An 18347-nucleotide genomic window follows, 5' to 3' on the forward strand; every position below is an offset into this window, starting at 1 on the left:
GTCCACGGCGACCTCTGCTGGTAGAAAATTAGAATGTTAACATCCACAAATAATCCTACATGTAACAGAAATCACTTGGTGTGAGTCCGAGAAAACACCATTTCTCTGGGGAGGGTTTTCAGGTCAAATAGCAAGATCCAAATGGAGACTTAGCAGGCTTCTGGTCTAGTTTGACAGGACCCACCCTTTCAATGAGATCCTTCAATAAGCCCCTCTAATACCCCAGGAAACGTTTGGTTCTGTTTGCTTGTTTTCCTGCTATAGCCCAAGGACAGTTTCACCTGTAATACAATATTTACATAGAATAACATGAAATGTAAACATCGCCCTTCTTCAAATAATAGAAATATCCTTGGGTTTCTGTAATATTCACCGGGCTGTAGGAAAGCCTATTAAGTATTGTCCACTTTAAGAAGACATTGTCCAAAAAAATGATGCGTTTGAGTCTCGAGTTGGAGGTACATCAGGACCTTTGGGTGTAAATATTAGACTAAGACCATCTGGATGCTAACTGTTTTCTTTCCTTTTCAGTTATTTGGTTTATTCATGAGAAATGTTAACTATTCATTGTATCTGTTCTACCATTCAGTTATTCAATGTTAGTTACAGTGTGGAAAAGCAGTGGCAAATTCAGAAGTCATAGCCCAACACTGTTCTTTGGCTGATGGGAGAGGGAAGCATCGTGTTCTTATTAATGAGAAGGGACTTCTTATTTATCCTGGAAGCCTATTTCTGCGTCACACATCTCTCGGCAGAAATGCATTCCTCTGAAGGTCAACATGTCTGCTCAGAAAAGCAAAAAGATATTACGTTATATTTCCCACACCTCAAATTTCAAATGCAGCCCTCAAGGAGGTCCCTTCACCTCTCTGGGCTTTCACTGGTTGACAACTGTTTGGAGTTCTAGATCAGGACAGACCCTACCTCCAGGCACTAATGCCTGGGTCCTCTGAGGGCTTTGATTTGCATGGAAGTGGGGGTCGAGTTTGGTCCATTTTGTAAAGATATTTACTTTCTCTCTCAGTAGTCCTAGGGAGAGAGAAGCCATGTAAGATAATTGCTTCAGAACTGACAGGCCCTAAACATGGAAACGGCAAAGGACAGAACAAAGCATCTTCAGAACCTCTCAGATCAGAGAGGAAGCTCTGAAGCAGCCGTCAGCTCAACTCTAAGCACTTTGCTGACACCAACTCTTTGAAATGGAGCAAAAAAGTCACAACATTAAAAGAGGTGGAAATGAGAAATAATATCTAGAGTGGAGCAATGAAAACCTCTGCTGGCAAACAGGAGCCAGGGTGCTCCTCAAACACTGGCCTAGTTCCCAAGGACACTGTCACTGGATCCTTGATAGAACGGAAAGTGCATTAAAAAAAAAAAAATTAAATACTTTCTGTGCACCCTTATCTCTACCTCAAGTGAAAGAATTTTGTCTCTCCATATTTCCTGGCTTCTCCATCTCATTCACAGAAATTCAAATAGCTCAGTGGCTTTCCCTGCACTTCACAAGTTTTTCTCCGAAACAGAAAAGCAAGCCAGGCTGACATTAGGACCAAAGGGTCATAGAGTCAAGATACATCTGGTCCCTAGCCACCTTTGTTATCCAGACATTCGTGGAATTGACACCAACTGCACTCAAATAAATGCTCTAATGAAGAAACACTTCTGATTCTATTGCTTATCTCTAGAAGATCAATCACCACATTTTCTACTTTCAAGTAAATTTGAAAATAGGATTAAGTAGAGTTATAACTGAAATTTTGAAAAATGGGGATATTTGGCTATTGTATCAGATCATGTAGCATTGTTACCTGCCTAAGTAATAATTCTGCCCTCACATTACTAGAGACCTGAAAATAATCTACTGCTTTATAACGAAAACTGTAATCATGAAACCAATACCAAATTCTTGTGAACTATTCAAGGTGATCTAAATTACTGTGGGACTTGACCTTTATCTCGCCTTTTCCAAGCTCACTGTTTACCCATAGGGATAAGAAAGCTTACAAATTCATGACCCTCCCTCTATTTTCCTGAATAGATTTATTGGCAAGTTATTTTGTTTCTTTCTTCAAAAGACAAATAGGTCTATTTCTTTTTCTTTCATTACAGACAGCAGCATGAACACCATCCAGTCAATGCACGTGGGGGAGTTCAACCAGAAACTGGTAGAAGCCAGCACCCAATTTAAAAAGAAGCAAGGAAAAGGCACAATTGATGTGTGGTGGTTGTTTGATGATGGAGGTAAAAACAATTCCAGAATATACACTAGGGAGCAGAATTACCGTGTTGATCAATTTAACAAACTGCATGGGGAGGTATATGAAAACGCTATGTGCTGGAGAACGATATTTCAGTGTTTTCCCAAGATTTTAAATTATTTAGGAGCAATGAATGTGGGAATGAATAAAGATGTAAAGCTATTCATTTCCTTTCAGCAAGATAGATTCATTCTTTCTGTCATAATTTATTCTTTTTTCAGGGTTAACACTCCTTATCCCCTATATCTTGACTCTCAGAAAAAAATGGAAAGACTGTAAATTAAGAATCTATGTTGGAGGGAAGATCAACCGCATCGAAGAAGAAAAAATTGCGTAAGTAACTCATCACTCCTGCCGTTAGAGCCCTTTGGAGGTCTGTTACTTTAATGCTTTTAATTCTAAGAACTGTAAGTGTTTTTTTTGAGACATAGCAGATTTAAAGACAAAACCACCATGATGGGTCTCATGTTTACTTGGTTTTCTGGTCATTAAGTCATCTGCATACTTCTTGTAATCGCTGTCTTCATGTCCCTTGATCCCCTGCCACAAATGCTTTTCAAAAAGGAATTTCACACAGAGGCCTCATCTCAAGGCTTGAATGGGACTGTCATTACCTTGTACAATGTTTGCTTGGAGTTGACCAGCGAATGTATCCACGAAAGGAAAAGCCCAAAGAAATTTGCGTCCAGTACTTTCTTTGGGGCCAGTCGAAACTGCTGGTTTGTGGTGGCCGCTCCAGCACCGCACACTTAAAAAATAGAACCGAGACACTGAACCTGGTGCTCATCCCAGCCCTTCCCACCATGAGTTGTGGGGCCTTGCAACAGTCACCAGGACCCAGACCTGGGTGCCCAGTTTCTCATCTGTAGCTTGAAAACAGTTTAAATGGATGACTATTGAAAAGTCTTGTAATTAAAAAAAAAAAAAAAATCAGTCTGCCGAGTGCAAATTTGCATCTTTGTCATTGATTTAGTCATGGAGAGCAGGATTTAGTCATTGTGGGAGCAATAAGCATGTTAGGAACACCGTGCGTCCAAAGATCTCTGGGGGAAATCTGGAGAGGGACCTTCAGCAGCCCTGAATCCCTCATGGCAGGCCCAAGTTCTGAGCCCTTCCAGAAATCACAAAATAATGACAGGCTTTTATTCAGTCATTTTTTGTGTTTCTCCCCCTGTGCTGAGAGGATTTTATATACATACACACATATACATATACATATGCATATACATATACAAAATATATTTTATATATCCACATATAACATAAATTATATATAGTAAGCATATATATATATATATATATATATATATATATTTAATTCCCCTTAAAGAGAGTCATATTATAATGGCAACTAACATGTTGGCTATAATAATTTATATTTTCTTAAAACCTCCAGTAACTTCCTGGGGCAAGTGATGAAATTTAAAAATGGTTGGTGGATTAGACAACAGCATGGCATCAATTTTAAATTTGCTAATTTCAAAAAGTATACCTTGTTTGTATAAGAGAATGTTCTTATTCTTAAGAAATACTGAGGGATTTATAGGTCAAGGGGCAATAGCTCTAGCTGGGCAGGTGGATGGGTGAGTAGAAAGCAAGCAAGAAAGAAGGAAGATGTAGATAGATAGACGCGGCTGTCTAGCAAGAGAAAAAGGTGGTAATCAAATAAACACCTGGTGATTTGGGGATTTTTTTGCACCACCCTTGCAATTTTTCTGTACCTTTGCAATTGTATTAAAAATTTCAGTTGCCAGGGGAAGAACCACCAATATATAATGATATATCATAATTATTAGTTTGTCAGCACATTGTCAATAACTCTAAAAATGATCAGCAAGATAATAGTCAACAATGTTAAAACTTGTTCTCTTTTTTCCCACATGGTAAGGAAGCATGTACAGCTCTGTATTATCTTACCTGAAATGTGAATGCAGAGTTAGGTTTGCTATTCCTAGGATCTGAATTTACATGAGTCTGTCTTTACCTTTAGTGGAATATGCTTGGTCTGCATTTAATATACAGTGATGGAAATCAAAACTAAACACAGCCTTTGTCTGACTGTGAAGCTGAAATAAGACGTCAACTCTTTGCCTGAAAATAGTTACATATGCAATGATGAAGTATTTCTCTCTTGTATTTCCAGAATGGCTTCTCTTCTGAGCAAATTTAGGATCAAATTTGCAGATATCCATATCATTGGTGACATCAACATTAAGCCAAACAAAGAGAGGTATGACGCATTTAACAAGACCCATTGTTTGCTTCCAGTACTCTCTCATTTTCCTTTGTGCTGACTATTAAAGAGTAAAAATGTTATCTATCGACTGTAGTGAACTCCTAATAAGATATAATAAAAAGGGACTTGGAATAACCACGCAGAGTGATCAAATATATCATAAAGGAAGGAAATGATTTTGCGGTAAAGTCGAGCTTGAGGCGGAGAATTGTTGACACACAGGTGAGTTAGCATTTTAGGATTGCCCTTCATGTTCGTGGTTTCTCTGGTGGCAAGAGTAGCAGGAGGCACAAGCTCAGACTAGTCTGGACTGGGCAGTCAGGGCAGGTTTTCATTCTTTAAAGTTACTCATGGGGCAGCTGGGTGGCACAGCTGTGTCCACTCTTGATTTCAGCTCAGGTCATGATCTCAAGGACATGAAATTGAGCCCTGCATTGGGCTTCATGCTCAGTGGGGAGTCTGCTTGAGATTCTTTCTCTTTCTCTCTCTCTCTCTCTCTCAGCCCTTCCCTTCCCTCTAAAATAAACAAATAAATCTTAAAAAAAATTTTTTTTTTTAAATAACTGGTGATGCATCCTGGATGGGGAGCTCTGATACAGAAGCTAGAAACAAAACTGCTTGAGTCTTCCTGGCACAATGACAGAGCCGACCCTCCATGGCCATTTTCACTTTTAGGCACAAAGGACCCAACACCTAGAGCCGTGGAATTTTGGGGGTCCTCTAAAACTATCTGAAGCCTACCAAGGAGATGTATTGGCTCCAAAATTTTAAAATGCTGAAATTTAAATAATTGCTTAAGTGTCTTCAAATCATGGTATCATTTTAACCCCCGTTAGTCATTTGATTTGTCAAGTCCATGATACTGGAAAACGGCTTGTAGATTAGATCCTCCCAGGAAGTCCCAGAGGTGCAAGAAGATGGACTGGAAATTAGAGCCACTACTATATAAACTGCTTAGAGTGATAACTTACCAATTATAATATTTTTTTGTTGTTTACAGTCCAAAATCATAGTTACTGTTGCACCTGGAAAGGATTTAATACATGTGATTTGGTGTGAAGTGGGCCTTCCAGATTGAGGATACAAAGGGACACGAGGATCTCAGTGTAGCTCCGGTTCTCACTGGCCTGTTGGACCTGTTCTCACTTCTGTTGACTGTCATTTCTCCTTCCTCCTGCAGCTCCTGATGGCCTGCAATTCCACACTCAAATCTTGTTCTTCCCTTCTTTTCATTCATTGTTATCCTATATGAGCTTAATACCTAACAAAATCACCCATACTAAGATACAGTCTTGGCGCGCCTGGGTGGCTCAGTGGGTTAAAGCCTCTGCCTTCGGCTCGGGACATGATCTCAGGGTCCTGGGATGAAGCCCCACATCGAGCTCTCTGCTCCATGGGGAGCCTGCTTCCTCCTCTCTCTCCCTCTCTGCCTGCCTCTCTGCCTAGTTGTGATCTCTGTCTGTCAAATAAATAAATAAAAATCTTTATAAAAAAAATAAGATACAGTCTTGTTGACCATTCACAACCTGGAACTTCATATCATTTGAGGCTACTCATGATTCCTCCAAGGCCATGGGTCCATCAAAATGGCTTTTACAAAACATCTTAATTGTGATAAGAAAGCTACAATCAACAGAGCTCACCTGGGTTATCACTAGGCAATATTTCTTCACGCTGTATATTCCACTAATGCTTTCTATTCCTATATTTCTACAGTTTTAAATACTTGAGAAAAATTGAGATGAGTTTATAATACTCCTTGGTAAGTGGAATGAACATTCTGCTATGAACTGGGTTGTCATGTAGTAATCTCTGGTGGTCTTCCACATTTCATTTGAAGGATTTTTATTCCTAAGTCATCGCCTCTTTGGCATTTACAGTGATGTGATCAAACAGGCTCCTTTTATGTCTCTAATTGGTGGAAATGCATTCTATTCCATAACACAGCAGGCACAATGATTTCCTAGTGTGTGCCGTGTTGCAACAGGCCGGAGCCCACCAGGGCTCTGCTATCATAGGGCCACTTTCTGTTGTTCGGAGGGTAGTCATGGTGTCCCCTACTGACTTCAGATTTCCTATTAACCCTGGCTCAGTGCTCGGCGCAAATTCGTCATCTACTTTTTGTATCCAAATCCTTCTTGCTGCTGTTTTCTTAATAACAGTTAAGGGCTGTCTGTGCTTGCTGATTCGTTTGTTCCTATATCTTTGCCTCTTTACAGATCAGTCTGGTTTTCTGTAAGAAACACAAGTTTCTTTCCCTTTCTTTCATGCTAGTCTCTGCCCAGCTGCCACGGTTCCCCCCTACTTACCTGTCCTATCACCAAGGACGTCCATGTACTTCTTCCATTAGCGCCTTTCCATTGTCTGGGGACCCATCAGAGGCTAGACACAATTTCTTTTGCTAATCCTGAACTTTGTGCCATGTTTTTCTCTCCTTAGGGAGCCAACATTATGGAGATGAGTAAAAAACGAAGGACCAGACATTTTTGCTTTTGTCCTGGTATCTAAATTTGCAGTTAGACACCATTTTAATGTGCTGTTTCTTCCATGTCCTCATCATCCTGCAATGAAGAGATCTAGTTCCCTTTCTTAGGAAAAAAATGAATTAGATTTCACAGTTTGGGAGATCTTTTTCTCTGATGGTTCAAGGTCTTGAGGAAGATGCAAAAAAACAAGGTCCATTTTTCCTGGAATAGAAGAATCTTTGCAGCTAATGTACCCTGGTATGAGGACGAAATCCCACCAAGAAGAGAGGTGCTGGAAGGGCCCTTCCCCTCCCTTCAGCTCTCCACGGTAACTGACACCGTATTGCTTTGTAAAACAGTCACGTGTCTGGTGTCAGCAACAATGTTCAAATATATAAAGGCGACCCTATTTTAAAACAGGGAGTGATCACTCAGTAAGTCTCACAGATGGCCACTGATAGCACATCTGGTAGCTTTGTGATAATTTTTTATTGAGTTTTTTATTTTAATTCCCATATATTTAACCAAGTTATATTCGTTTCAGGTGTACAATATAGTGCTTTAACAATTCTACACGTGACTTGGCGCTGGTCACAAGTGTACTCTTAATTCCCTTCAGGCATTTCACCCATCCACCCACACACCTCTCCTCTGGTAACCATCAGGTTGTTCTCTCTAGTTGAGAATCTGTTTCTCAGTTTATTTCTCTTTCTCTCATTTTCCTTTGTCCATTGTTTTGTTTCTTAAATTCCACATAGGCGTGACATCATATGCTATTTGTCTTTCTCTGACTGGCTTACTTCACATAGCATTACACTCTCTAGCACCATCCATGTTGCAGCAAATGACGAGATTTCATTCTTTTTTATGGCTGAGTCATATATTGTATATATGTATAATATATTACATATCTGAATAATATATTATGTGTGTATATATATATGGATAAAGAAGATGTGGCATATATATATATATATATATATATATATATATTTATATTCATTAGCCAAAGGACCCTTGGGCTATTTGCATAAGTTGGCCATTGTAAATAATGCTGCAATAAACATAAGGATGCATATACCCTTTCAAGTTAGTGTGTTTGTATTCTTTTGGGTAAATACGCAGTAGTGAAATTACTAGATCATAGGGTAGTCTTAAATTTTTTGAGGAACCCCCATACTATTTTCCAGAGTAGCAGCACCAGTTTGCATTCCCACCAACAGTTCACAATGATTCCTTTTCCTCCACATTTTCATCACACTCTGTTTCTTGTGTTTTTGATTTTAGCCATTCCGACAGGTGTGATGTCATATCTCATTGTAGTTTTGATTTATGTTTGCCTGATGATGAATGATGTGGAGGATCTTTTCATGTGTCCATCTCTATGTCTTCTTTGAAAAAATGTTCATGTCTTCTGCCCATCTGTAAATTGGATAATTTGCTTTTTGGGTTGTGTTATATAAGTTCTTTATATTTTTTTCAATCCTAACTCTTTATCAGATATGTCATATGCAAATATCTTCTTCTCTTCAGTAGGTTGCCTGCTAGTTTTGTTTATTGTTTCCTTCACTGTGCACAAACTTTTCTTTTCTTTTTTTTTTTTTTAAGATTTTTATTATTTATTTGACAGACAGAGATCACAAGTAGGCAGAGAGGCAGACAGAGAGAGAGAGAGGAGGAAGCAGGCTCCCTGCTGAGCAGAGAGCCCGATGCGGGACTCGATCCCAGGACCCCGAGATCATGACCTGAGCCGAAGGCAGTGGCTTAACCCACTGAGCCACCCAGGCGCCCGTGCACAAACTTTTCATTTTGATATACTACAATAGTTTATTTTTGCTTTTATGTTCCCTACCTTAAGAGATATAGAAAAATGTTGTGGCTGATGTCAGAGAAATTACTGTCTATGCTCTCTTCTAGGATTTTTATGGTTTCAGATCTCACATTTACATCTTTAATCCATTTTGAGTTTATTTTTGTGTATGATGTAGGATAGTGATCCCACTTTATTCTTCTACATGTGGCTGCCCAGTTTCCCCAACACCATTTGTGGAAGAGACCCTCTTTTCCCCATTGCATATTCTTGTCTCCTTTTGAAAATTAATTGACCATATAATCAGGGGTTTGTTTCTGGACTTTCTGTCCTGTTCCATTGATCTATGCATCTATTTTTGTGCTAGTACTATACTGTTTTGATTGCTACAGATTTGTAGCAATACAGACTTATGGTATCTCTAGCTTTGTTTTCCTTTTTCAAGATTATTTTGGCTATTTGGGGTCTTCCATGGTTCTATACAAATTTTAGGATTCTTTGTTCTAGTACTATGAAAAATGTGGTTGGTATTTTCATAGGGATTGCATTAGATCTGTAGATTGCTCTAAGTAGTATAGACACTCAACAATATTTTTTCTTCCAATTTTTGAGCATGAAATATCTTTCCATTTGTTTCTGTCATCTTCAATTTCTTTATAATGTTTTATACTTTTCAGTGCAGGTGTTTCACCTCCTTGATTAGTTTATCCCCAGATATTTTATTATTTTGGGTGCAATTGTGAAAGGAATTGCCTTCGTAGTTTCTATTTCCTTAGCTTCCCAATTAGTGTATAGAATTACAATGGATTTCTGTACATTGATTTTGTATCCTGTGACCTTACTAAATTCATTTATCAGTTCTAGTAGTTTGGGGTAGGATTTTTAGGGTTTTGATATGTAGTATCATGTCAGCTGCAAGTAGTCAAAATTTACTTCTTCCTTACCAATTTGAATGTCTTTTGTTTCTTTTGCTTCTCTGATTGCTGTGGCTAGCACTTCTGGTACTATGTTGAATAAAATTGGTGAGAGTGGACATCCTTGTGCTGTTCCTGATCTTAGGAGGAAAGCTATCAGTAATTCACAATTGAGTATGGTGAGATGTGGGTTTTTCATATAAGGCTTTTATTATGTTGAGGTATGTCCCCTTTAAGCCTACTTTGTTGAGGACTTTGTGATAATTTTTAAAAGGCAATTCCTCTGAGTTCAATTAGAGAAAGAAGACTCTTCCTCCAGGCTGATGCAAGCCCTGTCCCAGGGCCCAGTGCTCACAGCACCAATTCAATTTCAGCTCTCCTTGGCCAGACAGCCAGTACCTACCATTAACAATTATCTCCCCATCACTGTTTTTCCTCGGTCATCAGGTGCACACAATGTCAAAAATAGTTTGTCAATTATTTCCATGTTGGAGGCTAATGTTAAACATACTTAAATTGTCTCTAATAAATCTTTCAACGACCGATAAAACATCAGTAAGTGTGGATGGAGATATTTACCATAGAAACTTCATAAAGATGGCTGGGCAAGGGTGAAAGGGAGTACAAAAGCAAAGTTAATGAGAAAATGATTGAGCCTGGAGAAACTGAAAATCTCTTGTGGCTAAATTTCATTTTTTATAGAATATACTGAATAAAAAGTCATAGGCCAAAAAGACAACAATCCTTATACAGAAGTTAAAGAGAAAGTAGAAGCAATTAACCGGATAATTTAAAGATACTAGAGTGGTGGGACACCTGGGTGATCCCATCCATTAAGCAGCCAACTCCTGGTTTCTGCTCAGGGCATAAACTCACAGTCATGAGATCCAGCCCTGTGTGGGGCTCTGTGCTCAGCGCAGAGTCTGCCTGTGCTTCTCCTTCCCCCTCTCCCCCTCTCACTACACACATGCTCTCTCAAATAAATAAAATCTTAAAAAAAAAAAAAGATATTAGAATGGCCACAAAACAACTACTATATTAACTTGAGAAAGGAAATCTTATATGAACTTAAAGAGTTTTTTTTTTAACAATTAAAATTTTTTTAAACTTTGTTATCATGAAGAACAAGGATGGGATGTGCTTTGGTGAGTGCTGTGAAGTGTGTAAACCTGGTGATTCACAGACCTGTACCCCTGGGGATAAAAATATATGTTTATAAAAAATAAAAAATTAAAAAAAAAAAAAGAACAAGGATGGGGAAGGCAGGGCAGGTGTAAGTTAATTTTTAAATTGAATTAATTGTCATTTATATTCAATAGTGTAACTTATTTGGCCTCTTCTAGAGTCTGTTGCCTATTCTAGACTCAATTACTTGGCCTATTCTAGAGTCAATTAAAAAATATTTATATGAAAAATTAGATATACTGAGAATCAGGATAGAAGTCTTGAGCCACCTTTGCGTCACCTAGCTAGGAGAATGGAAAATGGCCAGTTCAGGGATGAACCTTAGGATGAAGTCAAAGATTAATGTAGACAAGAAACAGTAAGAGTTGAGAGAATATGAATGGGCAAATACATTCCCGTTATAACCTATTATGTCACTTATCGTGCTTCAATGCAAAGAAAAGAAAACTTATAATGACTTAAGTAATAAAATTATTGGCAAGCATAACTGAAAAATCCAATTATGTTTTGGCTTTCAGGCAAAGCTTGATCTAGAAGGTTAATTTTATATATAATCAAGGACTAATTCTTTTCCATTATCTGTACTCTGCCTTGGTCCATTATGAAATCATCAAAATTGATTTAGCTCATAAAAATAAGATGACAGTTGGGCGCCTGGGTGGCTCAGTGGGTTAAGCCGCTGCCTTCGCCTCAGGTCATGATCTCAGGGTCCTGGGATCGAGTCCCGCATCGGGCTCTCTGCTCGGCAGGGAGCCTGCTTCCTCCTCTCTCTCTCTCTCTCTCTCTCTCTGCCTGCCTCTCTGCCTACTTGTGATCTCTCTCTGTCAAATAAATAAGTAAAATCTTTAAAAAAAAAAAAATAAGATGACAGCAACCAGGGCTACATACTCACTCATTTATGTTCAGTGGGAGAGTAAGTTTGCTTCTTCTCTAGTCATTGAACTCAAGGCACGGGCTCCATAAAAGTTGTACCAACCTAAGCCACTGAGCCACTTACTTGGTCAGTGGAATGCTAGGTGCCTCTTGGTGAAGCTCGCCTGGGCTATGTGGCTATCCTGGCCAAACACTCTGGCAGACAGAATAGAATTGTGTGATTAGCTGATGCTGGCGATGGAGTCACTCCCACCCAGACTACAGTGGTTGCTGGGGAGACAACAAGCCACCTCCACTCCACTTCCATTTCTTAGGAAACTACTTTTGAACTGGTCTTTCTAATAAGCACCTGGGCTGAGATGCAAAAACTTTTATCCTGATCAAAATAAGTGTATGTAGAGCTTAAACAGAGAGCCTCTCAACTGCTAAACTCAGTCCCGTGGCTGTTTGTTAAAATGAATGCCTTGGTTTTGCAGGGCACTATACACTTTCCAGAGCACAGTCACCCAAATCATCATCTAACCATTACACCAATCTTCAGGCCAGCCCTGAGCAGCCACCATTACCTCCTTTCATTGGCAAAGTTATCCAGGGCCAGGAGGACAATGGAAGAGCCAGTGCAAGAGCCAAGGCTCTTCTGTCCTAGGCTGGCAACTTTCCATTGCACAGATTACTGTGACAGGTCTCTGAAGGCATGGCACCTTTGGAAGGAATAGCAAATAAAAGTATTATGTAGTCGAAAGAATAATAGGGCATATCAGTGGCTCCCTATTGCTGTTCACCATTCGAAACAAATCAGCATCAGAAATCTACCACATTAAGCATTTCTTCAATTACTTAACGAAGGCACTAGTAGGTTCTCCTTTATCACCTCTGCACTTAGATCTGCAAATCCTAAATCAGGGCAAGCGATGAGATCATTGAACTCATGCCATCATATTTTAACTCCTTAACCTAATAGCACATTGATTCTAGTTACTTTTCATCCCAAAGTTACTAAGTTGTAAGTAAGCCACATTATATAAAACCAAAGGTGTCGTTTATATTTGACCTCATCTTCTAGTAGCACACTGAAGACAATTATTCTCATAAACTGTAAGCTTTGTTCTGTACTACTGTTTTTAAAAAAATCTTTGAGGTTCTTATGAAAGACAAGAATGAGATTTGTCTAGCACTTTTAAAAACGTTCCACATCTGTGTGATACTGCTGCTAGTTTTCTGCTCAATGACTTTCTTCTTAATTGCTCTAAAATGGCTTCAGATCTGTAGACATTAAAATATTATTGATTTTTGTTCTTTCCTCTAACATGCACCTGAAAAATAGTTACTTAAAAATCTCAGACAGCAACAGTAGTCATCAGAAGGACAAAGGCTACATTATTTGCAGCAAACATTCAAATTGCTCTCTAACCATTGAATTTGCTATTCTTCTAGCTGCCCCACTGACCACCCACTGCCAGCAAGCGGAAGGTTACATGGACTAAAGGAGAGGGCAGGCCTAGCCAACTCCCATCCCAAGCAACCTAGTTCATCTCCAACATTAATTCATGAACGCCTCCTAGACAGTCTGTACAATAAGCAAATGGAAACTCAATTTAAGGAGATGGAAACTTACTTATGGGCTAAAGTGTCTACATGACAGTGGTGTCTTGGGCTATACCAGGTAGAAAATGTATTTGCAGAATAATTACTATCTGTGTGTTGGTCTGTTTAGATTGAGAATCTAATACACAGTAGGCTAACAAGGCTTTAACATGTTAAGACCTTTCCTTGGGTAGGGAGGCTGTATTATATCCATGGCTTTACTCACAGTAAGTCCCCTGCAAAGATAATTCTTAAAGATTTCCATGACATTCATCTCTGATTCTGCAGCCAGCAGAGCCCGGTCCTACCTAGAGTATCTGTGAAATAATGAGTTAGTTTCCCACTGTGAGCCCTCCTTTATAATTCCAATTTCAGCTGGAAAGTCTTTGAAGAGATGATTGAACCATATCGTCTCCATGAAAGCTGCAAAGATTTAACAACTGCTGAAAAATTAAAGAGAGAAAGCCCATGGAAAATTACAGATGCAGAACTGGAAGCAGTCAAGGAAAAGGTGAGGACTTGTCTTAACTTTTACTTTACTGTCTAACTAGCTGAAAAAGAAAACAGTGATTGATTCAAAAATCAACAAGTAACACATCTGTTATAGAATTTCATTATTCAAGATCTAGGGTTTCTGCATTTTCAAGTGCTTTCAATCACATTACTGCATATGAGGATTTAGAAAATGGCTTTTATTTAATATAAAATCAATTCTTTTTTTAAAAGATTTTTTAAAAAAACAGATTATTGATATATAGTGAAGTCTCCTTTCAAATTTAATTTTATAGAACAGGAGAGAGATCCATGGGTCTAAAATAATTCAAGTCAAGTCAATATGTGTGCAAAGTAGATAAAGGTAATTGAATCACAATTTAACACAGTGACAAAGAATTTTAAAATGATGAGGTTACAAAAACTAACAAAGCAATCTGAGAAAATACTTAATTGGAACAATGATTATGAAAGTTGGATGAGGCACATGTTGTAGGAGGGATATAATAAATAAACTACATTAGGGGCTGAACTTGAAACAATTTAGAACAAGTGATACTAAAGCCTTTCAAATTTAGTGGAGAAATTACTGAGCTAAGATTTATAAACTGTGCATAATAAACTTCTCAGTTCTTTGTTTGCTTGCTTGTTTATTTATTATGGGGGTTGGGAAGATTTTTTAAATTTAAATTTAAATTTTTTTTTTATTTTTACGAGAGGGAGGGAGAGAGAGCTGGCAAAGGGGCAGAGAGAGAAGGAGCAAGTGAATCTAATCAGGCTGCATGCCCAGCCCAGAGCCAGATGTGGAACTCTATCTCAGGACCCTGAGATCATGACTTGAGATGAAACCAAGAGTCGCTTAATCAACAGAGCCACCTAGGAGCCCCTAATTTCACATTTTAATTTAAATTCCAGTTAGTTTACATATAGTATAATATCAGTTTCAGGTGTAGAATTTAGTGATTCATCACTTCCATACAACACGGAGGGCTCCTGGCAACAAGTGCCCTCCTTAGAGCCCATCACATACTTTGCCCATCCCCTGCCCACCTTCCTCCAGCAACCCTCAGTTTATTTTCTGTAGTTAGAAGTCGCTTTTTGGTTTGCCTCTCTCTCCCTCTCTTTTTAATAAACTGCCCACTTGTAACAAAGATTTTTCACGTAATTGAGCAAATCATACATCTAAGCCTTGGTTTCTGAACCATTGAAATACAGTAATAAGTATTCTCACCACTGTAAAAATCATCAATACTGTTATTTTTTCCAAGTGAGTCTTGGCTGCCTTTTAGTTGAAACCAGTCCCCTGTGCTGATAAAATATTCAAAGAGCCTAAACAATGTAGACTAGGATATAATTTATGTTTTTAGGATATCAAACTGGTATCAAGATTGTTAGTTCTTCCCCCTCAAACCTGATCCAGATTGGACCATTCTCACCTTCTCTTTACTATTATCCATGTTTTCTGCTCGCTTTTTTTCCTCCCTTAGAATTTAATAAGCCACTCTAGTACAACAACCACCTGGTCTTATTCTTTATAATTCTAGAATTTCTCATGAGCTTTTAAAAAATGAGTTTCCAGGGGTGCCTGGGTGGCTCAGTCGGTTGAGCGTCTACCTTCGGCTCAGGTTATGATCTCAGGGTTCTGGGCTCCAGCCCCACAGCAGGGTTGCTGCTCCGCAGGAAGCCTGCTTCTCCCTCCCCCACTTCTCCTGCTTGTGTTCCCTCTCTCACTGTGTCTCTCTCTGTCAAATAAATTAATAAAATCTTTAAAAAAAAATTAGTTTCCAAACCTGAAGGAAATAACTAATTTTTTTTCAAGTGAGGTTTTTCTACTTCTCCATAATTTGGGGCAAAGAGATAGATTCTCCTCCGTAATTCTGGGTAGAACTGCTCTCAACAAAATCTGAATGTTGTCCACAGAGCTACCGCCAAGTTCGACTGAACGAACTGTTACAGGAGCACTCGAGAGCCGCTAATCTCATTGTCCTGTAAGTACCACGGCAGACACTGAAGAATGTTCCAAGGGGGAATCGTAGGTAAATGGGTTAATTGACTTAAAAAGTCATGATGATTCAGGTGGAAAGCTTTTTTTTAATGGAACATGTGGAATTTTAGTGAAGGAAAATAAATGGCACCTCAGGACCCTGCCCCTTAGACTTTCGGTCTGGAGGCCCCGCCCGCAGAACCTTGGCTCCCCCTTCCGACCGTGCCCCGGGAACCCGCCCCTGGAATCCCCGCCCTACAAGCCTCTCGTCAGTCACTGAGGCTCACGGGCTCCTTCCCCGCGTCCTCCTGTGGTAGATTCCACAGCATGAGCGGGAGGCTCCTCTCTGTGTTGAAAGAGGACAAGGTAAGGAAAAAAGGAAGAAGATTCTTCCCTTTATACTCTTGCTCTTCACCCCACAAATGTTCGAGGTGTACTGCTGGAAATAGGAATGTTTCCTTAAGGTTTGATAGCTGAACATGAAAAACCCCTCTTTCACATTTATACCTCATGACCTGAGGCCTGTGTATGAAGAGTCCTATGTCTTCAAGGTCTGCACTGGGGGACTACCCACCTGAGGCCTCAAACAGTCTCCAGAACTGGGTACAAGGTTTCACCTAGCTGTTTTCTGAGGTTTCTGCCAGATATGAGAGCTTTAAGCTATTGGGAGAATCATTTCCATCAGGAAAAAAAAAAAAAAAAAGAGATACTGGTTGATCAAATTTTGTTTCACGAGGAGTGAGAATTGATAGTTCTGTTTTGTTGCTGCTCTACAATGCCTAAGCCTGTTTTTCTGGTTTACAGATAATTTGTCTTATCTGAGAAATACATCAGTTTGATATCTATATTCAGAATAATTTCAGTGCTTTCATGTTGGGGGGGGGAGGATTACAGAAGTTTCAGGTCACTGGTTATTAAGTAGCTCAGATGATTAGTGATGTTACTGCCTGTAATAATTGTCGCTTTTAAAATTTTTCTTCTATACTGTCAGGAGCCTGCCAGTGGCAAGAAAAGGATCTATATCCGATTGGTTGTACATGGTTTGGTTGGAAATCCTCACCAAGAACCTCCCTCCTGTTTTACTAGTTAGAGGAAACCACAAAAATGTACTGACATTTTACTCTTAATCCATGAAAAGATTTGAACACATCTTAACTTCATGTATGAATAAGTCAGAAACGCATTCTCATGCTTTATGTTGTAAATCTGATCTGTGGATATACAAACCTGAGACAATCGCACAGGATTCCATATAAACCGTGTCAGCATTTTTTTTTTTTTTCCATCAGATATTGGGGGCTGTTTTTTTTCTATCAGCCTCGGATAGCGCCGCCCCTAGAAAAACATCGTTATTGTTGCGGTTGTTGATAAACAAGGAAATTAAGGAAACCATGCTGGCTTGTGCTCCTAAAAATCACAAACTTCATTGTAAACTTCTCCAGGCAAACCTAATCTCGTGTTTGCTGCTAGGCCCCAGTAGAGGCCTCAGCCCCACAGCAGGTCCTCATTAAATGCTTATTGACAGGCTAGTCCAGTAACCGTAGGTGGTTATCAAAGGCAAAGACCAGCTGGGCAGGAACCACGATTATGCTTGGCCTTCTGAGAGGCTTATACCTACAAAGAAGATTTGAAAATCAATAACTGAAAACTTTAAGAAGTCCTTGAGTCTACAAAATGTTTAAAGCAGTTACCTAAATAAGGTTATTTAATGTAACACAGCGTGTATACTTAGAGAGATCTGAGCGATCATTGATAACCTATGGCCTCAATTTGCTGCTGACAGAAGAGTATGTCAGCTGGATTAGAAGGCGACAATGTTCCAATTAGATGAACTAGATTCCATTTTTAATATATAAAATTTGTTTTGCCTGCTAAACATTTTGGAATCTCCATCGTAGGATGACTTTGCATATTTGTTTCTAATGAAGTGGTTAACACAGATGAGATCTTTGTAGATTTCTAATTGAAAACCAAACACCACCAACTTTCAAACCATGATAAAGAAATATATCCTGAATCATATACTTACTTAGTCTATATACTGATTGTATGGATTGTAAGGAATAATTAAAAGGTGAAGTGGAGAACCTGACAAAATTACAAAATTGTGTGTTGTGTATAATGTACAAGTGTTGATTTTTTCATGTTTATTAATATTCCTGTAATATCTAATCACATTGAAAAACCAACAAATTTCTTTTTATGATGGATGAGTTGATTTTTTTTTTTCTTAACATGTTTTGACTGTTTATTCTGTTAAAATAAAAGGAAACAATGAACCTGAAATTTGTCTGCTTTGGCCCAGGTCACATTTTTACTTTTAAGTTGCTAAGAACACCGTGCAATGGTAAGCAGATGTGAGCATTAGAAATTCAATCGGTTGCCTCATCTGATGCTTGTCTAAAACTGGCAGTCAGGATTCAGAATTCCAAGCCCACATTCCTCTCAGGATGACCGGGAAGGAAAGGGGAAACAGTAAAACTTAAGCAGCAGGCTGGCCACTTCCCCAGTCCGGGGCCATGTGTGTCACTGAGCCCCAGATTTAA

At 39.0% G+C, this 18347-nt stretch overlaps 1 protein-coding gene across 4 annotated transcripts in view; it reads left to right on the forward strand.

Annotated features, from left to right (window-relative positions):
* The window catches only part of SLC12A1 (solute carrier family 12 member 1), an 88750-nt gene extending 70663 nt beyond the window's left edge, over positions 1–18087 (forward strand). For all 4 annotated transcript variants that reach the window (XM_059181472.1, XM_059181473.1, XM_059181475.1 and 1 more), the window contains 6 exons: positions 2110–2241; positions 2480–2591; positions 4402–4488; positions 13701–13836; positions 15738–15805; positions 16793–18087. In XM_059181472.1, coding sequence (XP_059037455.1) covers positions 2110–2241; positions 2480–2591; positions 4402–4488; positions 13701–13836; positions 15738–15805; positions 16793–16928 — 671 coding nt within the window. In that variant the 3' untranslated portion in view covers positions 16929–18087. The remainder of the gene's footprint in view (positions 1–2109; positions 2242–2479; positions 2592–4401; positions 4489–13700; positions 13837–15737; positions 15806–16792) is intronic.
* Positions 18088–18347: the final 260 nt, after the last annotated feature.

The sequence above is a fragment of the Mustela lutreola genome, chromosome 7 (assembly GCF_030435805.1).
Source record: "Mustela lutreola isolate mMusLut2 chromosome 7, mMusLut2.pri, whole genome shotgun sequence".
NCBI lineage: Eukaryota > Metazoa > Chordata > Mammalia > Carnivora > Mustelidae > Mustela > Mustela lutreola.